Source organism: Lampris incognitus, chromosome 9, assembly GCF_029633865.1.
Source record: "Lampris incognitus isolate fLamInc1 chromosome 9, fLamInc1.hap2, whole genome shotgun sequence".
Classification (NCBI taxonomy): Eukaryota; Metazoa; Chordata; class Actinopteri; order Lampriformes; family Lampridae; genus Lampris; species Lampris incognitus.
In genome coordinates, this window is record NC_079219.1 from 26,006,659 (window position 1) to 26,028,128 (window position 21,470).

Sequence of the window (21,470 nt, forward strand, 5' to 3'; positions counted from 1 at the left end):
CCGCTTTGTTGTGCAGTGCATCCCAAAAAAGTCCAGAAGCCAGTGATCTAATGTAAAATAGAATGTAAAAGTTGATTGTGTCTCAATATATATTAATGTCTTCAGTATGTCTATGGTGTAAGAAGTTAGCTTTTTCCTGCTCTTGCCTCAGCTCCTATGGTCGATCTATAATGATCACGTTTTAAGAATTCGCTAAATCGAATCAACAGAGCCACATGGGAGAAATAAAATGCGTTTGATGCCGGAGCCAAGTACTCCATCGCTTCAGAAAATGTCATGATCACAAAATATTTAATCTCCAAGCCGGCCCTAGGGGAGCGAGGGGTGCAACCCATTTAGGGTGCTGCTACTCCACCTTTCATCTCAGGCTGAGCAAGGCGTTGCATCCATCATTCCATTAACGCTGCACTAACAGGCTCCCAGTGACCCTCTGGATGACAGGAGGGACATGTGGATGGCTCCACGGCTTTATAATCCCTTCCACCCGACACGCATGCACACATGCACACACACACACACACACACACACACACACACACACACACACAAACAGCTGCTACATCAGCATAAAGTTTGAAACAACAGTCAACATATACATCTGCACACAAGCACGCACAGATACACAAACAGGAACGGTCTCGTCTGCTGGAATTGTTTGTCAAACTCTGCTCGACTATAATCTTCGATGTATTGACAGGTATATTGCAGATAAAAGAAAGCTTTTTGGTTGATTTTCTGTGTGTGTGTGTGTGTGTGTGTGTGTGTGTGTGTGTGTGTGTGTGTGTTTGTTATGTTCTGACGTACTCTCTTTCCATTAGCAGCAAATCTCTAAGAACCGCTGGTCTGGGTAAGACATGAGTGCACTGAAGAAGGGCCAGATAAATACAGACAAAGAATTAATTGCTGCACTCACAGTAGTTTTTGCTAAAATTAAACTTTACCTGAAAATCCACCGGGGGTAGAATTTTCCTGTGAAGATTTGCTGTGATTTATGAGGTAACGCTGAGAAATGAATTTCTCGTGCTCTCAAAAAGAGGGAGCATATATGTGTAAGTCTGTAAAGAAGTAAGGAAGGAGAGACACAATACAAGTGTTAGCATATATTATTCTAGAAGTGTGTGAAATGGGAGAACAATGAAAACTTTTAAGGTGCTTAAGTAAGAACAAGAGAACGAAATAAAGAAAGAATGAAATAAAGAGAAAGAAAAAATAAAGAGAAAGAATGAAATAAAGAAAAAGAATGAAATAAAGAGAAAAAGAATTAAAGAAAAAGAAAGAAAGAAAAAGAAAGAAAGAAAGGAAGGAGTAACGGACTATCAAAGACACAGTACAAGAAAAAAAAAGAGAAAAAGACTGATGCAGTGATGAGAAGGAGTGCAGGCCTCCACTGTTCCACATCTGTTGGAGATATATCCAGTGCTTCTGGGGGAGCCCCCCCCATCTTTACCTCCATCTATACTCTCGCCACCTCTCCCCTCTTCCTTCAGTCCTCTGTTTTGTGTTCAACTCAGCTTTTAATATTCAAAGATATGTACCCTTTTTATGAGCCATTGCTTTGCTGAAACAATATGTGCTCTAAATCAAAGTAATAGTCTGAGGCTGAGCACTAAATAGAATTTACCGAGGTTCCTAAAAAAGGTCCATATCTGCAGAGAGTAGAGGGGGATGCTTAGTGTCAGAAATAAAACCGGTTTAAAATGTACTTTTAGGCCATTGCAACTTAGAAAAAAAAACATCCGTTTGAACTGACTGTTCATGTAGGTACAGTGTTGCACTGTGATTATGTGTTGAGTAAAAGCTTTCCCTTGTCCTACATGTGAAGTTCGTAGTATCTCCCTGGTCCTGGGTTTGGCAGCAACGTGACAGTCCTTTTCTATGACATTCAACAGCAATGGAATTTCTGGTCGGACATGAAGTCACAAATCCACGCTTATCATCTTACCTCATTGCACCTTAAGCTATGGCTGTAGTGACCCTCTCTGTCTCAAATCACCTGAGGCCAGCTTCATCTCCATCCTAAAAGCTGACATGTTTAAGGCCCCTGGGCCTGATATGATTCAGGAACCGGCTTTGGGTTTTAAGTCAAGGCCGCACAATGAATCTCCGCAGCCTCGTATTAAAAGTGATGAACAGTTGTGGTTGTGAAGAGAACTCTGAAGACTAATACTTGAGGCGTATAGTTTTACATTGTGGTCCTCTTGCCTCTCCTGTCTCCTGTAACGTACCAGAGTGTTCTCTGAGAGACTCACTTTTCAGGGGCTTTTAGAGACTTGTGAACAAGCGAGGAGAATGACAGGGGAAGAGGGGAGTTGAGTACATCTTGTTTTCAGGGCATCCATCTTCCCTGGGAGCCCAGCAGGAAAGCCTGAGATCCTCTGGTTTGGTGGACCAGCCACAGCTGACAGGGACGGGGAAGTGGATCCACCGGGGAGGCCGGTGTTGACAAACTGATATTCATGATCTCACTCACGGAGGAAAGGACTAACAGAGGATTTCCATAGCAAGCGAGAACTGGAGGCCACATCGGTGAGGACATACCTGGCTACTAATGTAAATATGCACCGTATGAGAGGGACCAAGGTTGAGTTATTAAGTAACTAGCATACTAAATCCAGCAGCCCGCAATTTTAACTGCAATGTTATGACATGTGCAGCTGCTGGTTGAACTTTGTTGTGGATACTGTACACCACACCATACCTCTGACTGACACGCACACACACACACGCACACACACGCGCACGCACGCACGCACACACACGCACACACGCACACACACACACACACACACACACACACACACACACACACACACACACACACACACACACACACACACACACACACACACACACACACACACAGCAATCCTACAGTGGTTAACTGCTGTTAGCCAGCTCAGCTTAGCTCAGGCCCGCACTGACAAGAGACCAACCGCTGTTTAGAGAACTCACATTGCCTACAGGGAGCCGCAGCATTGCCAATGCTGCTTCAGGGACAGCACAGTGGAAGGAACACTTATCCGCTTTACTAACCAAACAAATGGAAGAGGGGCACTGCGTGACATTATGGTCAGGGGGAAAATATGACAAGCTCAAGCTGCACTGGGGAGCTGACAATTGGGACGGAATATGTACTTGGAGTGCCCGGTACAAATCAAAACATCTGACCACAACCGGAAAATGAGCTGAAATACAGAAATATCAAAGTGAGGAAGCCTTATAGATTCAAGGTACTTTGGCTGGAAAGCAAAGTCACTCCACTCGAGATCAATTTGCAACAATCCAGCAGAAGAATAGAATAGAATAGAATTGAAAAAGCATAATTTATGGTTTCATTATTATCAGGTGGTGGAATCAGTTGAACATGAAATGGCCCTTTGGTATTAGCCATTTATAGCAGTCTAAATTAATATGAGGAAATGGTTATAGATTTAGACTTTCTACCTGAGTTCCTGCAGTCATCTCCTTGCTGAGGAATCTGGACAGAGAAGGCCAGAAGGTCAGGAGCCAGTAGGGACTCGGGTTTTCGTATCTCATTGAGCCAGCGGCTCATGTGGAGTTCTTTGGTGTCAGATGGACCCTGGATCAGAGGAACTAGTTTCTCCTTCACCCCGTCTGCTGACCCTAGGACAAGGAAGAGGAGAAGCACAATGAACATGTTCCAAACGGCGAAATTATTCCTTAGCAAAGTTGTTGGTCTCTGTTTAAGCCAAGAGAAAAGATGAGGAGTTTTTAAAAATGTGTCAGGGGGAATAAATAAAGAAAAAAAGCAAATTAATTGCATTTAAAGAGGTTGTCCTACATGGAGGTTGTCCTATGTAGAGGATCCCTAAAAATCATTATGACTAAATATGTGTGTACTTATTTTAATATGTAACACCACTAAGCTTAATGAAGAAGAGGAAACAGAAAAATCCAGTCATAAAACTGTTGGCAAATAGCATTCTCCCGTTGTGTTTTCATGGCTGTCAGGCCCCTCTACAGCACCTACAGAAGCAAGAAAATTGAGAGCATAAACAGGAGGAGTTGTTTATGATATAAAAACCTTGTTTACCGAGTCAGAAATAGTGAGTGTGAATGTTTCTGTTAAAAAATATAAACCAACTTGCTTGGAGATATACTTTATTAAACCCCTTGGGGAAATTAATCCTCTGCATTTAACCCATCCTAGCCGTGTATTTGGGAGCAGTGGGCAGTTGCCGTGCAGCGCCCGGTGTCCAACTCCAGTTCTTTTTTCCTGTTGCCTTGGTCAGGGGCACAGACAGGAGTATTAACCTAACCTACATGTCTTTGATTTGTTTTCACGGCAAGAAAAAGGAATTTCAATGTGCTGCCATCCAAACACTTGGAGACATGAAAGTGGAACCGGATGAGAGCAGTAGGTGTCAATTTTGCAGAAATAAGAAAATAAATCCTCTCTCTGTATCAAGAATCAGAATGAAACATTAATCTGCCCGACAGCATGAAGTGAGCACAGTATAACCTTGTGAACTCTGCATTATCTCCAGTAACATGGAGATTGTTGTCTGGATATCAATATACTTTCGCCTGGCCATCAAAGGGATGGCCTGAGCCCATCGACAGCACCCAATGAGAGAGCAGCGACTGAAGCGTGTATCTGGAGAGAAATCAAGGCCAAGAGAGATGGCGAGACAGAGAGAAAGAGAGATTGAGGAGTGTGTAAAAGTATCAGGAAAAAGAAGAGTCTAGGCGGGCCCACTCTTTCCCTCCTACATAGGCAGTAAAGTTTAACAGGGCACAGCTGCACACACCTGGGGTCCTGGCGCACACTTTTACAGCTCCCACAGTTCCCGAGGCACATTTCACTGTCGCACGGCTGCACAACTTCAGCTCCACATTCTGGACCGAGGCCTCGAGAGTCGGTGACGGGCTCGGAGATTTCACACCTAATAAAAAAAAACAAAGCGAAAATGAAGTGCAGTGCGGCAGGTTTAAACACTGCTGCCGTGGCTTCGTTAAACACTTGATTGGTCTTTAATTGTTCTTGACCCCTTTCTTTACCCCTTCACTCTCTCCCGCAGACCTGAGAGACCAGGTGCTCTCTACGCACGCACACACACGCACGCACACACACGAGTCAGCCATGTCAAGGCAATTGGGTGCATGGTAAAATGTGCTCTGGCCAGAATACCGGATATGTGCCCTCTGGTTCCAGGGTTGACCTCTGGGGCTTCCCCCATCCCAAAAGGAGCCACCTTGGTCTTTTTCATTAACTTTTTCTGCCTTGGTACAAGGTCGTGAGTCTTCTACCTACGATACATATGCATGTCCAAGAAGTTATCCTGGAACTGCAGTGCAGCAGACTTGGGTTAGTTACAATATGGGTGCAGTATAACTATATGGAACAAGCCACACAGAGCTGAGCTATTCACCATGATGTAACCATTACGTGAGCGTTAATCAAAAGTCAATACAATGCTTTCACCAGAGTTGCAGGTGCTTCATATCTAAACCACATATTAAAAAACCTAAACTAAATTGCTGCTGGACCCGAACACATGTGTCTTTGTGATACTCATGCGGCTGCATCAGCATTTGCATTCTACAGCTAATCTGAGCTGGAAAACTCACAGTTTATGACTTTTTCTCCTGAATGTATTGATCTGTGAGTAAACACTTGGAAAGGTCTGAGCCGTGTTTTATTCAACGGTATTTTTTTTAAGTCCTTTGATAATTTTCCACTGATAATATTTACACTATGTTGATGTGCGTTTAGATGTACCGCAGTAACATCCCGACATCACAGCAGCACTGTTTAGAAAAAGGGGCCAGGAAGGGTATTAAAAGAGATAAAACCCCTTAAATTGTCGAGTGCTTGTTCTAAATGCCTTGCAGGTTTCCCAGTAAACCCATTTGAGTTGAAAGACTTAAACATTATAAGCTAAATAACAGGGCCGTTAAGGAGTGAGTAATAGGCCAGTACGAAGGATATATCTTTCCAAAATAATATCCAATACAATTATGACTGCATCCAGCTTAGCGTCAACTGTAGCTCACCTAACACCAAAGTTACATCACAGAGCTCCTCAAGTGCTCCTCGTGCTATGATTACTCCCCTTAACGGCAGCCAAGTGTGGAAGAACCTTCCATCTGCCATCTTTCCGAGCCGAGACTGTTTTCACTGTGGCAAGTGGGGTGGGGGTGGGTGGTGCTGGGGGGGAGGGGGGATTAGATACCCGTCATCGTGATATGTCAGTGTTATTTCTATGGTGAGAGGATATTTCAAATACATAACAGGAGGATCGGAAGGTTGGCTGGATGTGGAAAAGATACCGTGGGGTTTTTTTTGGAGCTCGGTGCCAGACCCCCGTTGAGAGAAAAGAGGGGGATCCAGCCAATCCATCACATGCTACATTCTTCCAGTGAGCTGGCACTGTCCAAAGGAATCACGTCGAACTCTTACATCACCTGTTCCAATACGGTTTTACTTAGTAGAATAATTCTCCCTCACAGAGTCAGACAGACACAGCATTTCATTTCCTACAAGTGGCCACAGCGGCTGCGTTTATGACTTTGGGGAGTGTTTATTTAGTTATTTATTATTTATTTTATCTGGTGCCGGCCCAATAAAATGGATTTCTCTCTTGTTTTAACTGTAGCAAGCATAGAAAAGAGAGAAAGACAAACCAATAGAGGGACAATGGGGGAGAGGCAAAGGGGAAAATCAGCAAAGGGAAACAGGAAAAGACAAGAAATAGAAATGAACAACAACAAATAAATAAATAAATAAAGAGAGAGAAAACAATCAAGAAAACCAGCTGGGAAAAAAAGTAGCTAACCTAGAGGGATGCTGGTGATCTAGTTCACTCCGGTGAGTCACTGGTATTGTTTTTTTGTTTTTTATTGGGGAAGGGGGATTTTTCTTCCCCCTTTTTCTCCCCAATTGTATCCGGCCAATTACCCTACTCTCTGAGCCATCCCAGTCTCTGCTCCACCCCCTCTGCCGATCCGGGGAGGGCTGCAGACTACCACATGCCTCCTCCCATACATGTGGGGTCACCAGCCGCTTTTCACCTGACAGTGAGGAGTTTCCCCAGGGGGGCGTAGCGCATGGCAAGATCACGCTATTACCCCCAGTTCCCCCTCCCCCCCAAACATGCAGCCCGACCGACCAAGAGGAGGCACTAGTGCAGCGATAAGGACACATTCCCACAGTTGGCTTCCCACCCGCAGACACGGCCAATTGTGTCTGTAGGGACGCCCAACCAAGCCGGAGGTAACATGGGGATTCGAACCAGTGATCCTTGTGTTGGTAGGCAATGGAATAGACTGCTACGCTACCCGGACACCCGTAACTGGTATTGTTTTAATAAGGCATAGAGGAGGGGTGCTACCATAGCAGAGAGGGTGTGGGGCAGGGATGCGCAACATGATCCAGAAAGGGCCGGTGTGGGTGCAGGTTTTTTGTTCCAACCAAGCAGTTACACACTTGAGTCTACAAATCAAGGTCCTTACAAAAGACTATTGGTTGACTAGTAGAATCAGGTGTGTAACTGTTTGGTCGGAACAAAGACCTCCACCCACACTGGCCCTTTCTGGATCACGTTGCCTATCCCTGATGAGGCATGCCATCCTCTGGAAGCTTGCCAGTTCATTATTCTGAATGGCCCCGGCAGTCCAGCCAGAAACGCCACACCAGCAAACCGCGGCAGGTCAGACAGCTAGGCTTTCATCCACGCTCGCCCTCTCCTCTCCTCCTCTTTCCACCATTATTTTTAATTTTCTTCTACTTTTACCTCTTTTCTATTCTCTAATCTGTCTCTCTCTCTCTCCTTTCATAGAGCACTCAATCATTTCTATGCCCCTGTGCAACTGGGACATCAAGACAGGTAACTGGAGTGCGTTATGATACATCAAAATGACTCCAATTAAACAATCTGCAGACTGTTTTTCAGCGAAAAAACACACTGCCCAAGAGGAGGAACAGAATGCTTTTAATTTGCGGTCTTTAATGCTAATCATCTAATAGCTCTAACTGGGTAAATGAGAAGGCAGGACAGAGGTAGGTACACACAGAGAGGATGGTTAACCAGGGGAATTACCAGCAATTGCAGAAATTGTTTGAGTCTGGCCCTGGAGGCGGGGGACACAGAAGATGAGATTTCTTCTAGAAGTTTCCTTAACCGCCGACTTCCCTCTTCTCCTTTAGACAAATTACCCAGCAACCTCTTCACCTGCCGTCTGAGGGGCCCTCTAACAGCCCAGATGGAAGATGGGGATGATAATGGCTCTCCTTCTGTCTCTCTGGCTGCCACTTCATCTGTCTACCGACAGGTCAAACAGAGTAGTACTGTCTGATTGTCTGTCCATCTTTCTGTGGGACCGCTGGCTCGTCTGTCGGTCCGTCCACCAGCTTCTCTTTCTCAGTATGATAGTGGGTACAGAGGAACCAGAATGATTTCAGCCTGAAATCAAAAGAATGACTGAAACTGTCATGCTGAGGGCTGTTAGAAAAAATAATAGATTTAATCTTTACACCCAGAAATGGAAGCGGAACAACGCCAAGTCATTTGTGTCTGGCGCAAACATAAACTCGACAAAACCAGGTTGTGTTTCTTCATGTTGTTCAGCCTGCTCCTTCTTTCTGGTCTAGACCTTATGTTATTGTCCATGTCTACCAGACGAATGGGATTTCTCAGCTGAAACCATTGAGCAGAGTTGAGTTTCCATACACGCCATCTGCAGACAGACACATGTGTGAGCTCACACATACTGACACGCACACGCACACGCACGCACACACGCACACACGCACACACACACACGCACACGCACGCACACACGCACACACGCACACACACACACACACACACACACACACACACACACACACACACAAAAGCACTCTCAAACACATGCACACAATAACTCTCAAAATGCACAAACACACACACACACAAAGTCCTATAGTATCCATGAATCCTTTAGCACTGGGTTTGGGGGTATTTGAAGTGATCCCCTACAATACAGGGGTAGAGCGGGGAGAAATACCGACAAAGACATTGGCACCACAATTGGCCATGAGCTCGCCTACCTTCTGGAAACAATATCCACTTATTGATCGTAAAAAGACAAACCGCCAGACATTTGGCGATACCATCGAGTCCGTCTCTACACACCTCAAGAATACCTTTAACAGCCCAGGAGAGACCCCCGTCCCCGCCCTCCCTGAAGATCAATGCTGTGTGGGAGGAATGAATATCCAAATCAAAGGACAGTTTGGTCCTTTCCTACTAGACAAATGAAGGCAACATTAACCAGCGTTTTCACAAAGACAGATCCCTGGAGCCCTTCATTCTTCCTCAAGAAGATGGAGTTGTTAAGAGAGCAAGACGATCTGGAACATGACAGGGGTCAGTCCTCTGGGTCTGTTGGTCTTGATAAATAGCTCTCAAGGTATCACTATAACATATCACTTTGCCCATGCACGGGAGACGTCCTAAAGGGCACTGTGCACCTGCTCAGAGGGGAACCTCTGGACAATGCTTTGGCCAGCTGTTGGTCTGTTAAAAAAAAAAAAGTTGCACAGGAAAGGGGGGGGGGAAACTACACAGGGGCACTGCTGGTTTGGGCTTGGACTGTTGATGGCATGCGTGTGTGTGTGTGTGTGTGTGTGTGTGTGTGTGTGTGTGTGTGTGTGTGTGTGTGTGAGTGCTTGGTGCTCTTATTTGTTGAGCTAAGGCAGGTGCAGGGAGTACATAAACACACAGCTGGGGGCCAGAGGCTAAAGCACTCCATCAAACACTCTCAGGGCAACCGTGGGCAGCTGGATCTGCCATCCCGAACACCCACAGGAGGGAGGGGGGAGGTGTGAAGGGAGAGAGAGAGAGAGAGAGAGAGAGAGAGAGAGAGAGAGAGAGAGAGAGAGAGAGAGAGAGAGAGAGAGAGAGAGAGAGAGAGAGAGAGAGAGAGAGAGAGAGAGAGAGAGAGAGAGAGAGAGAACAGAGGGAAGGAGGGGAAAGGGAAGGAAAGAATGAAAATAAGCAAGGGTGGGTGAAGAGCAGGGAAAAAAGAAGTGTATGGACCTGATGAGGCGACGTGGGATGTGGACGCAACATTTCTGCACCACACTTTCTGCATACCTCAATAGTTGGGTCATTTGTGTGTGCACGTGTCCCTGTGCATATGTGTGTGAATGACGGAATATGTGTGCGTGCGCTTGTGTATGTATGTGTGTATTTTTTGCAGGACATCTGCGTACATGAAAGCCATGTTTTGCACATTCCAACATGTACTGCTCTCCCTCTTTTGAGGAAGGGTATGGGAAAACTGTCAAGCCACTCTGTAGTTCTGGATCAGGCAAGCCTAACATTCTAAAAACAAGGAGCTCAGTGTTTGCATTAGTCTACATTTCATTAAAAGGCTGCGATAATACATCAAAAATAATAAACTCTTCCACTCAAATTACTTCCAATGCACAAAATCCTCAGCTTGAGGAGGATGAGGACAGGGGCTTGGGTTTTTTTCTGAGGCCATGAGCCTGGAAATTCACACGGGAACCCTGAAATGTTATAAGATGAAGAAAGAGAAAAGCAGAAGGCCTCCTCTCAGTGTGAAAGGTTTTTAATGTCTGCTCTAGTATTTCAGGAAGCAACCAGCTGAGCCATTAAGTATGACACGGGTCTTGTAATGGTCTTTGCTGCGAGCAAGGAGACCGAGGTGCTGGAAGTGCGGGACCTTATTACCAGCACTGGGCCCATGCCAGCTACAGGTGTGACAGCAAGACAGGTTGACAGAGAGACCAACAGAGCGAGGCAGGTGTATAATAGAGCTTGACAGTTCTCCCTAAACCCGACGGGACCGAACGAACCTGACCCAATGTTTTTGATCTTTATTTCTCAAATAGTTTTCACATTCACTTTGGGTTTATTTTTTTGTGGCACCTTTCTAGGAAACTTCTGTCACACGTTTCCTCCTCAAATCAGATCTCATAATTGACTAATGAGAGATTGCTTAACCAGTCAGTGTGCGATGCTGCTTCTTTTGGATTAGACAGAAATGCCATAGCTGATGCTGACAAGATTAAATTGTGGCTGGCCTCTGGCGATTACATTTCGGTTGCAGCAGACCCAAAAAACGGTAAAGCCTCAACCTTGGACCTGTTGCCGATTCACAGTTTCCTCCATTGGCCTATCCTATTTATTTACACTGACATGGCTTTTTCCAATTAAGGCTAAAGCTAAGTTGTTTATTTTTAAGTATTTCATAGGCGTCTGTTCTAAGACTTGTATTTATTTTAGAGTGTGAATTTAATCAGACTTGAAAGTCAGGTCGGTTAGGATTCAAAGAAAATATTCTCGGGATATGGTCAAGTCAGGTTTAAAATTTTCAGGCCCAAATCATGGTCTATTCGTTTCGTTTTCGTTTCCTAATTCATACATGTAAAAAATGTTGGGGGAAAAACATATTAGTTGCAAGGGAATATAAAGCAGAATGGCCTAAAAAACCCTCCAGGGGCTTGAAAAGTGGCAATCTCCAGGAAGCATATTACAGGAAATAATTATGGCAATGTAGTATACACAATTTCTGTGTGTCTATCGATATCACAGAAAGCTGAATCAGTTCATCTGGACACAACGTTTATTGAGAGAAACGTTTCATCACTCATCTAAGTGACTTCTTCAGTCTCAACTGACTGCAGGTATCCCCGCCCTTATAAACAATACAGTGGCATAACAACTGAAAACAACGATCGGTTTAATGCAAGTTACTGTGACCATTAACTAGAGTTAAAATGGCCATGTGTACTATTCACAGAGGATTGGGGAATAGTTGCAATCAAAGCATTGTAAGATGGCGACAGATGTACTCTTAGCCCCACCCATGGTTAAGGGATTGTCATTCTGATGGTTGTCTGAATTGAGCTGAAGGAAACTGAGTTGACATCCACTACTTAATAGCAGCCAGGCAGTCATGAAAGGTACCAATATTACTCAATTCATTTGACTTAACTGATAAATACAGCTGCTGTCACATCAGGGTAGCAGTGGTGAGAGATGCAATTGAAGTGGCTTACCAGATTGCCTAGAGGTAACATGTAGACTGAGAAAGGATGGGACCAAGGATTAAACCCTGTGGAATGCCACAGACCACTGAGGTTCTCCTTATTGGTACTAATAAGTTTGTCTCAGAAGTGAAACCCTGTATCAGCTCTCTGGCCACCAATGTTAAACTCTCCTCAAGAAATCTGGGTATACTGTGACCAAAATCTGACTTTCGGCCTACACATAAACAAGGTTGTGCAAACCTGCTTTTTCCAACTTCAGAACATCACAAAATCAAATCAATGCTATCAACCAGAGATCTTGAATTACTAATCCATACCCTAATTTTTTCACACCTTGACTACTGCGATGCTCTTTTCTCCTGTCTCAGCCAAACAGCTCTGTCCCGCTTGCAACACGTACAAAACAGTACAGCCAGGCTGCTAACCAATACCAATCTTAGATTCCACATCACACCAATCTCTGTATCCCTTCAATGGTTCCCTGTAAAGTACGGAATAGGCTTCAAGATACTGCTTATCACATATAAGGCCCTACATGGTCTTCCCTTTAATACATTCCAAACTTTTGCATCCTTACTCCACCTCTAGGCCACTCAGATCTTCTGACCAGGGTCTATTATCTATACCCCGCTCCCTCCACAAATCCAAGGGTGACTGTGGTTTTGCCTTTAAGGGCCCCATCCCTCTGACACAGTCTCCCACCCTCTTTTAGGTCAGCTGAGACTGTAAACAGCTTTAAAAAACTTCTCAAAACCCATTTCTAGCAACTTGACTTCCTTGTAATGGGGCTGCAATTTTTACTTTTCTGTATATAACTGTCTATGTATGTTGTTATTTTTTCTGTATCTTGTGCAGCGCTTTTTAACTTTATTTTAAAAGCTGCTACATAAATAAACACTTACTCTCACAAACACACACACACACACACACACACACACACACACACACACACACACACACACACACACACACACACACACACACACACACACACAGAGCATACACTCCATCCATTATCCAAACTGATTATTCTGCTCTCAGGGTCGTGGGGATGCTGGAGTCTATCCCAGCAGTCATTGGGCGGTAGGCGAGGAGACACCCTGGACAGACCACCAGGCCATCACAGGGCTGCCACACACACACACACACACACACACACACACACACACACACACACACACACCTAGGGACAATTTAGTACAGCCAATTCACCTGACCTACATGTAGTAGTTGATTTAAATAAGGCTCATCGCAACAGTTTTCCTTTCAACTCATAAAAATAAAATAAACACAAATAATGACAAGAAAAAAAGAAAAACAAGTGTTATTCATAATGGGCCTTTAGATTTATACGACAAAGATAAATATTGGTTGGACCAAGTATATATAGGCAGTCCATATGGAAAATATTGATTGTTTATGAGAAGTGATTTCAGGGCTCTTTTAAACTGCTGTAAAGACAAATTCAAAAAATGTAAAGGCAGAGAATTCCCTATTTTGGACCCCCCGTAGAAAATACTTTTTACTCCTACTAGAATATACTAATACTTAATTGTATAAAGAGACAAGAAGACAGTGAGAAGGATGGAAAGAGACAGAGCGACCATCTTGCAAGACAGTTCAAAGAAAGGCAAGTAGATAGACAGACAGACAGACACATGCACATACAGAAAGACGGACAAACAGAGACAGAGACAGAGGAGAGAGAATTCGAGGAACTAAAAGCAATAAGCCTGGCACAGGGCCTGCATCAGCGAGAGGGCTGACAGTTAGACAGACACAGACAAAGACAAGTGGGGTAGGCAGAATGCAGCCAGCTGAGCCATTTAAGTGCTGATGCAGAAACAATAACTGTCTTTCCTGAGTCAGGAGGGGCTGAAATAGAGGCAGTAAGTAGGAGCAGGAGGTCTGCTGGCACCGAGCCCAGGATTGACACAAGGAAAAGGCAGACACAGGGAGCCAGAGGGGGACAGGCAGGTAGAGCACCACGGCAAAGAGTGGTATGTCGTCCTGCAGCAAAAAGTGGCTGAGGGGAGAATGATATGTCTGTAAAGCAACAGGTCATAAAGGGAGATGAAGAGTGAGAGTAGAAGAACAGGTATGTAGACAGAGGGAGAATGAGAGGCAAACAGACAGTATGCATACACACACTGAGGATGGGAGATGGAGAGTAAGACAGGCCGCAACGTGCAGCTCTCTTAAATTGCTTTGTCGCTGCACAACAGTCTCCCAGCCAGACCTTTCGCAGGACAGTGGGGAGAGAGATTAGAGTGGTGGTCACTGCTGGTTGCAGAGGTCTTGGTAGAAAATGGGTTGATGGGATTTAAGTGCCAGTGGTAGTGAAGATCAGGGGTCCTATTTCCATGATTACTGTTCCCACCAGGTGCTGCCTGCGTCTCTGTCATTCTGTCTGCCTGCTAAAACAGTGACACATGTTCTCCGCAGATTCAAACCGTGGTTCTCTCTGCCACCGAATTACCACAATTAAGGAGTCTTCATGCGGAAGCAATTTGGCCAACACTAATGGGCCTCGGCAGTGTGGTTTGGAAGACAGTTGGGGAGAGGGATGGAGGGAGAGAGAGGGAATGAGATGCAGGGAGGATGAGGAAGAAAGAACAAGCTACAGTTCAATGCATGACAGAGAGAGAGAAACAGACATATGTGACGAGTGAGGGAAAAACGTGTACAATGACGCAGAGCATTCCTGCGTCACCACTTTTAAGGAGGTGATTAGCCAGTGGTGAGATAGGCCATTAAAACACAGCTCTGGATGAGAGGGCCTGCCTCTCAATCTCCCTTAGCCCCAGCCTAATGCTCCCCTGACACATTTGGTTAGCATGAGAAACAGGGGAGTACTGGCTTTGAAGCGGCAGCCAGGCTGGAATGCCAGTGTGGTTCCACCATGAGAGGGATGCTCAGCACAACAGACCGCAGCTAATGACGCTAAACCAGTCCCTCCGTTGCTGAAACGTAGCCCTGGATTACTACTCGCTCTCTGTTTTCGACTTTAAAAATCTGTCTCTTGGCCACACTCTTAATCTTAACTCTCTCTCTCTCTCTCTCTCTCTCTCTCTCTCTCTCTCTGTCTATGGAAATCGGAGAGGAGAATCCTGAAGAATGTTTTTTTGTTTTGTTTATTAATAATCCACCCAAATCAATATGTATGTCCCAGTTTAGAGGTGCTGTGTGTGTCTGTGTGTGGCAGTAGCCAAGATGGGCCTGGGGTTTTGGTGCTGCTGAGCCATTTCAATGGGAATCATGGTGGAAAATGTATGGCCTTGTGACATGGAGCTAAGTGCCTTGTCGGCTCTAGTCTCTACCCTTACATGGGATGGTTGGTCCACAGCAGGAAGGGAGCTACACAGAAACTACCAAATTAAATAAATACAAAAAGATTTGTGTAGCTTGTCATTGATTCAGAACCTAATAAAATCCAGTTCTGTCAATAAGAATCTGCTGTGGCCTGGATGATATATAATTTGTTTCCTAGTGATCATCATCCAGTTAAAGCTGGGAAAGGCTGTTGTGGATATCAGAGTTAAGCAATTTCGCATAGACCAAAATGAGATCATGTTTTACTCTAATGACAATGTGTTGTTTCAGAAGTTATCAATAATTATCCATCCATTAGCCAAACCGCTTATCCTGCTCAGGGTCACGGGGACCCTGTTGAGCCCCGAGGTGGTCCAACCTTGGAGGTCGTCCCGGGTCATCCTCTGTGTGGAGTTTGCATGTTCTCTCTGTGTCTGCATGGGTTTCCTCCAGATGCTCTGGTTTCCTCCCACAGTTCAAAGACATGTAGGTCAGGTGAATCGGCCGTACTAAATTGTCCCTAAGTGTGAGTGTGAGTGTGTGTGTGTGTGTGTGTGTGTGTGTGTGTGTGTGTGTGTGTGTGTGTGTGTGTGTGTGTGTGTGTGTGTGTGTCAGCCTTGTGATGGACTGGCGGCCTGTCCAGGGTGTCTCCCCACCTGCCGCCCAATGACTGCTAGGATAGGCTCTAGCATCCCTGCGACCCTGAGCAAGATAAGCCGTTTGGATATCAGTAATTATCTATTAACATATTATCTAACTATTAACAAATACATTATTAAGTTATTACTTAGTTCAATACCTAACTTGCATTTTTATAGATAATATATCTGTTGTTATTCTGGATACCCTTAATTTGAGAACTCTATAGAGGGAAAGTAAAGGCCTATGCAAGACCAAGCACTGCAGTTCAATTTCATTTTCCTGCTTCAGCCTAGTTTGTTTATGTGTAAAACTATTGCACAGCTGAGTTATGTTCATGGCTTATTACTGCAGTTTTTCCTTGATTCAAGTCAGAGAGAGAGGTCAGAGCTTTAGGTACACAGTGTACCTTATTGTTATTATTATTATTATTATATCTTATTGTATGAGCTGTACCAATGTGGGGTGGACATGCACACCTTAACTTGTCTCCCTGGGTCTGTTTAACACATTAGCTGTTAATGACACATTGTATGGGCCTACAAGACCTTTCCACCATAATGATCCTTCATAAAATATGGCAGCGGGGGGGGGGGGGGGTTCATATCATATTCCTATTTCATCCTCCACAGGGGAGATGAATCTAGCCTGAGGTCAAAATGACATCATCTCCAAGTAAAAGACAGTTCTGCTTTACCCACATGCAGCTGGCAAACCAGAGCGTTAAACTGATACCTAGATCAGCCAGGTTTCTCCAAAAAGACAGTTCTTTAGTGCCTTTCTCTGCCAATTTTGTTGTACTGATAAAAAAAAGATGCCATCACAAATCTGTATGAGAGCAGACATGAAGGGGTTGGATGTGGAACTGCAGCTCCTTGATCAAATACTTGGGTCATCCCTCATCTCCAAAATGCCTGGAATCACATCTTATTCCCCATGACAGAAAAGTGGGCTACCATTCAAAGCAACAGCAGACAGAAAATCCTTGGCACTCCCTGTTAACTCCTGATTTCTTTTATATAACATCTTTCGCCAGTGGCTTGTGGAGGGTGTGAGGAAAATGGGGGATGATGAATCGAAGAGGATGGTGATAAATGACAAGCCTGATGTCCCCTGATGAGAGCCTAACGTCACCCACCAACGAGTATGTGTGTGTATGTGCGCGTGAGATTCTGTTTGTATGTGTGCACATACACACACACACACACACACACACACACACACACACACACACACACACACACACACACACACACACACACACACACACACGCATACAAATACAAATTCTCACAAACACATCCACACAGCCACAGGTGTGTGTGTTTTGTGTGTGTGTGTGTGGGGGGGGTTATGGTTGTGTGTGTATGTATATTTATGTGTGTATGTGTGTATTGGGTGTTTGGTTGACGGAGGTTGACAGGGATTTGGATAATGGAGAGAGAGTCTTCAGGCTCTTCATATGCCTCTCATATCTCCTTAAGCATGTTTCAGGCCCCATGTAATCAGATGTCCAAATGTGGGACAGCGCCGCATAACAGACGGCTTCTCTCATTAGCTCTAGACTGTAGTGAGGGACAGAGAAAGAGCAGAAAAGCCGCAGAGACAGAAGAGAAAAGGAGGGCTTGTGTCTGGATTGACTTAAAACATCATCACTATCCGCCAGGAGGGAAGCAAAGGGCCGTCTGTGGCTCATTGAAGTTTTCATTGACAAGAACGGTCTCAAGTTCCAACCAAGATTTATTTATCGGTTCTCTGATGCTGACACGACGTGTTTTTAATGTCAGAAATAAGGTTGCATGAAGATGAAAAAATGGGCCCTCTCTCTTTCCTCTCCTCCTTGCTTTCTTCCTGCCCTGATGTCAATCCATGAAGTGGACAAGCGGACAGGCATAAATTCCACCGAAACCAATAAGTTACCTCTTCAAAGACATGCATAGACTTGAGTGAGAGGCCAGGCTGCGCCAAAACAGACATCTCAGGGTTTTCATTAAGCTTCTCATCTCTTTACTGACATTTGTGACAACCAGAGACCATGGAGAAAGGCTCTCGTCCTCCCTCCTCTCAATCTCTTTGTGGAACAATGAGCAAAGTATCAAAATAATCTGCGTGAGCTGAGTGGACGAACCTGTTTTGTGACAAGGCAAAGCTCCTTGTTCCTCTGGCTTGTCTGGCGTAATAGATGGGGAACATTAAAGTTGTGTGTAAAGTGGCCATGTCAGCCAGATTCTGCTCAGGAGAGCAGCAGATAAATGAGTCGAGGGTATCCTCCTCCGTTAAGTCCCATCGCCACCGCTTTGCTGCCAACAGCTGCTTGATGACCAGAGAGAGAAAGAGAGCGACGAGGACGGGGGAGAGAGGAAGAAGAAAAACGAGTGCACTCAGGGACCAGGCACACAACCACACCAGGTATCAGATTTCAGAGGTGACAGAATTGTATGAAAATGGACACACCCTCCCTACCAATAACACGGGGGCTATTACGGGGTGCTTATTGCGCCATGGCGTCACAGGGGGATTTGCGTCAGACCCATACTGCTGAAGGCAGCCTGATCACAGGGAGGTGAGGTGCTGGTCGTGACAGCAGCAGCCTTTTTCATGCAGTGCAAAAATGCGTAAAAACTTTTGTCGACACAGCCTTCCAAGAACCCCCCATTTGTCTCCAAGCATTGGGAAATATTGGCATGAGGAAAAGTATAAATAAGGCTCTCTGACATAACTGGGATCGGCCTCTGGTCTTTACTGTCCTCCGTTCCCTTCGCTCCGTTCTCGCCTGCTGCCTTCTCTCCTGCCCCCCTGCCTAAACTACGTGCAGAGGGAACTTGTAAAAACAAAGGGACTTGTTTTAATAATGATACGGTCATGAGTGAGAGCACAAGTGCTGGACTGTTATTATCAACATGATTCGAAGCTGCTATGCAAAGAGAACATGAGTCTGCGATATCCTTCAACATTCTCGCCGTCACTTGTCTTAAATGGGATCGTATGCTGTGGACACAGCAGCACATATGGGATTTGCAGAGGAGTGTGTGTGTGTGTGTGTGTGTTCTCATTCAACCTGACACTTCGGTTTCATAAAGGCATGGCCAGATAGTGGCCAGCCAGCTGTGTCTCTGAAGTTTTCCCTTCCCACCCCTGACCAATGCCAGCACCAACTTCAATATCAACCCCAAAACCGGCATGTCCCTCTTTTTTCTCTGCCTGCATTTTGCCATGTCCCAACTTCTGACCACTGGACACTTGAGGCTTACCCACCAAACTCCATCTCTGTCTTTCATTTAGTCTTTCAGTGTTACCTTTTACCTATATTTCCTCCGAATCACTTTCTTTCACTTTTATGTGTCTCATTCTTTTGTTATAGTTCTTCTCGTTCTTGCCCCTTTTCCGAATCATTGGTCATGCTAAAGTTATGTCACACCTCATATATCACTCAGCAATCTTCTAGAACAAGTTTGGTGACCACCACCAGCCAATCTCTACCAGACCCATGCAGACATACCTTCTCATCTCCAACCCCACTCTCCCCCTCCCCCTCCCCCTTCTACTCTCTCTCCGATGCTTTGCCTGCCCAAAACTGCCACAGACCTATCGGGAATCGGGAACATTTATTTGTCATTTCATTCCATGCACCTGCGCACATGAAATATCCTTTCCCCCAGCCCACAGCAGTGCAACACAAAGACAAAAACACATGTATCCAACATATCCACAAAAAAAAAATCACAGTCCAAGAGAGCGAACACCAGGACGACTGTCGGAACTGCCGGTCTGCATGGGCTAACAGTTAGCTTAGCCTGCCCCACTTCTGTGTCCTGTCAGACCGCCCTCGAGTCTTTCCTCCTTGGACGCAGCTCCAGGCAGGGCCGTGGTCCCTGGGCCCACCGGATGCAGCGGACCACGCTCCCCCAGCCTTTCCAATGCCAGCTCTCCTAGTCAGACACCCTCGACACACCTCCCCGCACTGATATGTATACTTATATAATATATATGATACTACTATGTAGCTAGAAGACCAGCTGCCCTATCTAAATAAACTACCTGTACGAATATTAAACAATAACTCAAGTCAAGTAGGTTTTGATTTGTCCCCAGAGGGGCAATTGTTGTCAATAAAAGGGTAGAGTTTGTCCAAATGACTCCACCAGTGACAAAGAGCAACAGTAGCGATGGCGATCTCTTTCAGAGATCCAGTCCAAGGCTGATTTAAGTTCCAGGACAGATTGAGGGCTAGTTCATGTCAAGAGGAGCTCTGCAATCAAAAGGTCAGGTTTTTTTTGGGTTTTTTTATAAAGCAGGTCTACTGCAGCGTAACATGTTCATTCCACAGCTGGACGTGTCTTGAATAAAAGGGAAACTCACAACAAGAATTAGGGCTTAGTGTAGCAGTCACTTTGATATGACTGAGCCAGAAACAGTCCTCCTCAGAGCATTCCAGCTCATTGTGAAGTTCTTGTGGTGAATGTCAGTGATCTTGAAGTCAGATGTTGCTGAGCTAGGACTCTCCTTTAGGCGGCTTAAAAAGGAAAAACAGGCAATGAGGCGTTTCCACTGCTGGCTGTGTTATAAAGAACTGGACGGGCCATTCATCCATCTTTTATAATGAGTCGTCTGCAGGTCCTCCAAATCTGGTGGAGTCCTGCCTCTCTCTCGGTCATCTGAAGGCTTTACTGTCGTGTCACAGACGTAAAGCTACGATCAAGACGGCGAACCTCTGTTGGCTCAAGGATAAAGAGAGCGGAGAGACACAGAGACCAAACAAACACACAAGCACAGGCTCAGTCTTCAGTGTGGATACATCCACACATATGCACACAAACACACACTCACAAAGTGTATATGTAGACAGATTATCTCCAAGCAACATCCACCTGTTTTAGGCAGTATTTACAGCATAAGGAGGAAAACCACTGTCTTCCAGCTAGACTTACACCATCTGTAAGTTCAAGAGCACAATGTGGAACACCCCTGTATGACGAGTTATAAATACAACTTTTAAAATTAAAAGACTCTGGCAATACTCTCGAGACCCAAAGGGGCCGGGAGTGAATGAATCAAAATCCAATAAAGCTATCATCAAAGGAGAGAAGATGACCATCAGAGGATATATTTGTGTGCTCATGAGATGTACGCTACACGTCCTCCTCACTATACTCACACTCACACATTCTCTTGTGCATGCGCATCGACACACACACACGCCCCCACATATGCAAATATTCAATCACCGGGTGCTATAAATGTCAATGCAAACACTCATAAAACACACATACACACATACACACATGCGTGCGTGCGTGCGCAAACAATGGCATGTAGACTAAGGCAGTGAGTGTGTGGGAGGTCATTGTGGTCAGTGTGTTCCTGGGTCTGAGGTTAGCAGTGGCGAGGAGCAGCAGTGGAAGGGAATTACTGGCTCATTTCTCCTGCCATTACTACAACTAGGGCTGCTACTGCCAACCACCAGGGCTGGCATCACAGAACCCTGGATGTA

General features: G+C 45.2%; 1 protein-coding gene across 1 annotated transcript in view; it reads right to left on the reverse strand.

Annotated features, from left to right (window-relative positions):
- Positions 1–21,470, reverse strand: part of LOC130117622 (intermembrane lipid transfer protein VPS13B-like) — a 457,273-nt gene that overhangs the window by 352,550 nt on the left and 83,253 nt on the right. The window contains exons 18-19 of the mRNA XM_056285747.1: positions 4,773–4,907; positions 3,445–3,624 (exon numbers count right to left, since the gene is read on the reverse strand). Of these exons, the coding sequence (XP_056141722.1) occupies positions 3,445–3,624; positions 4,773–4,907 (315 nt within the window). The remainder of the gene's footprint in view (positions 1–3,444; positions 3,625–4,772; positions 4,908–21,470) is intronic.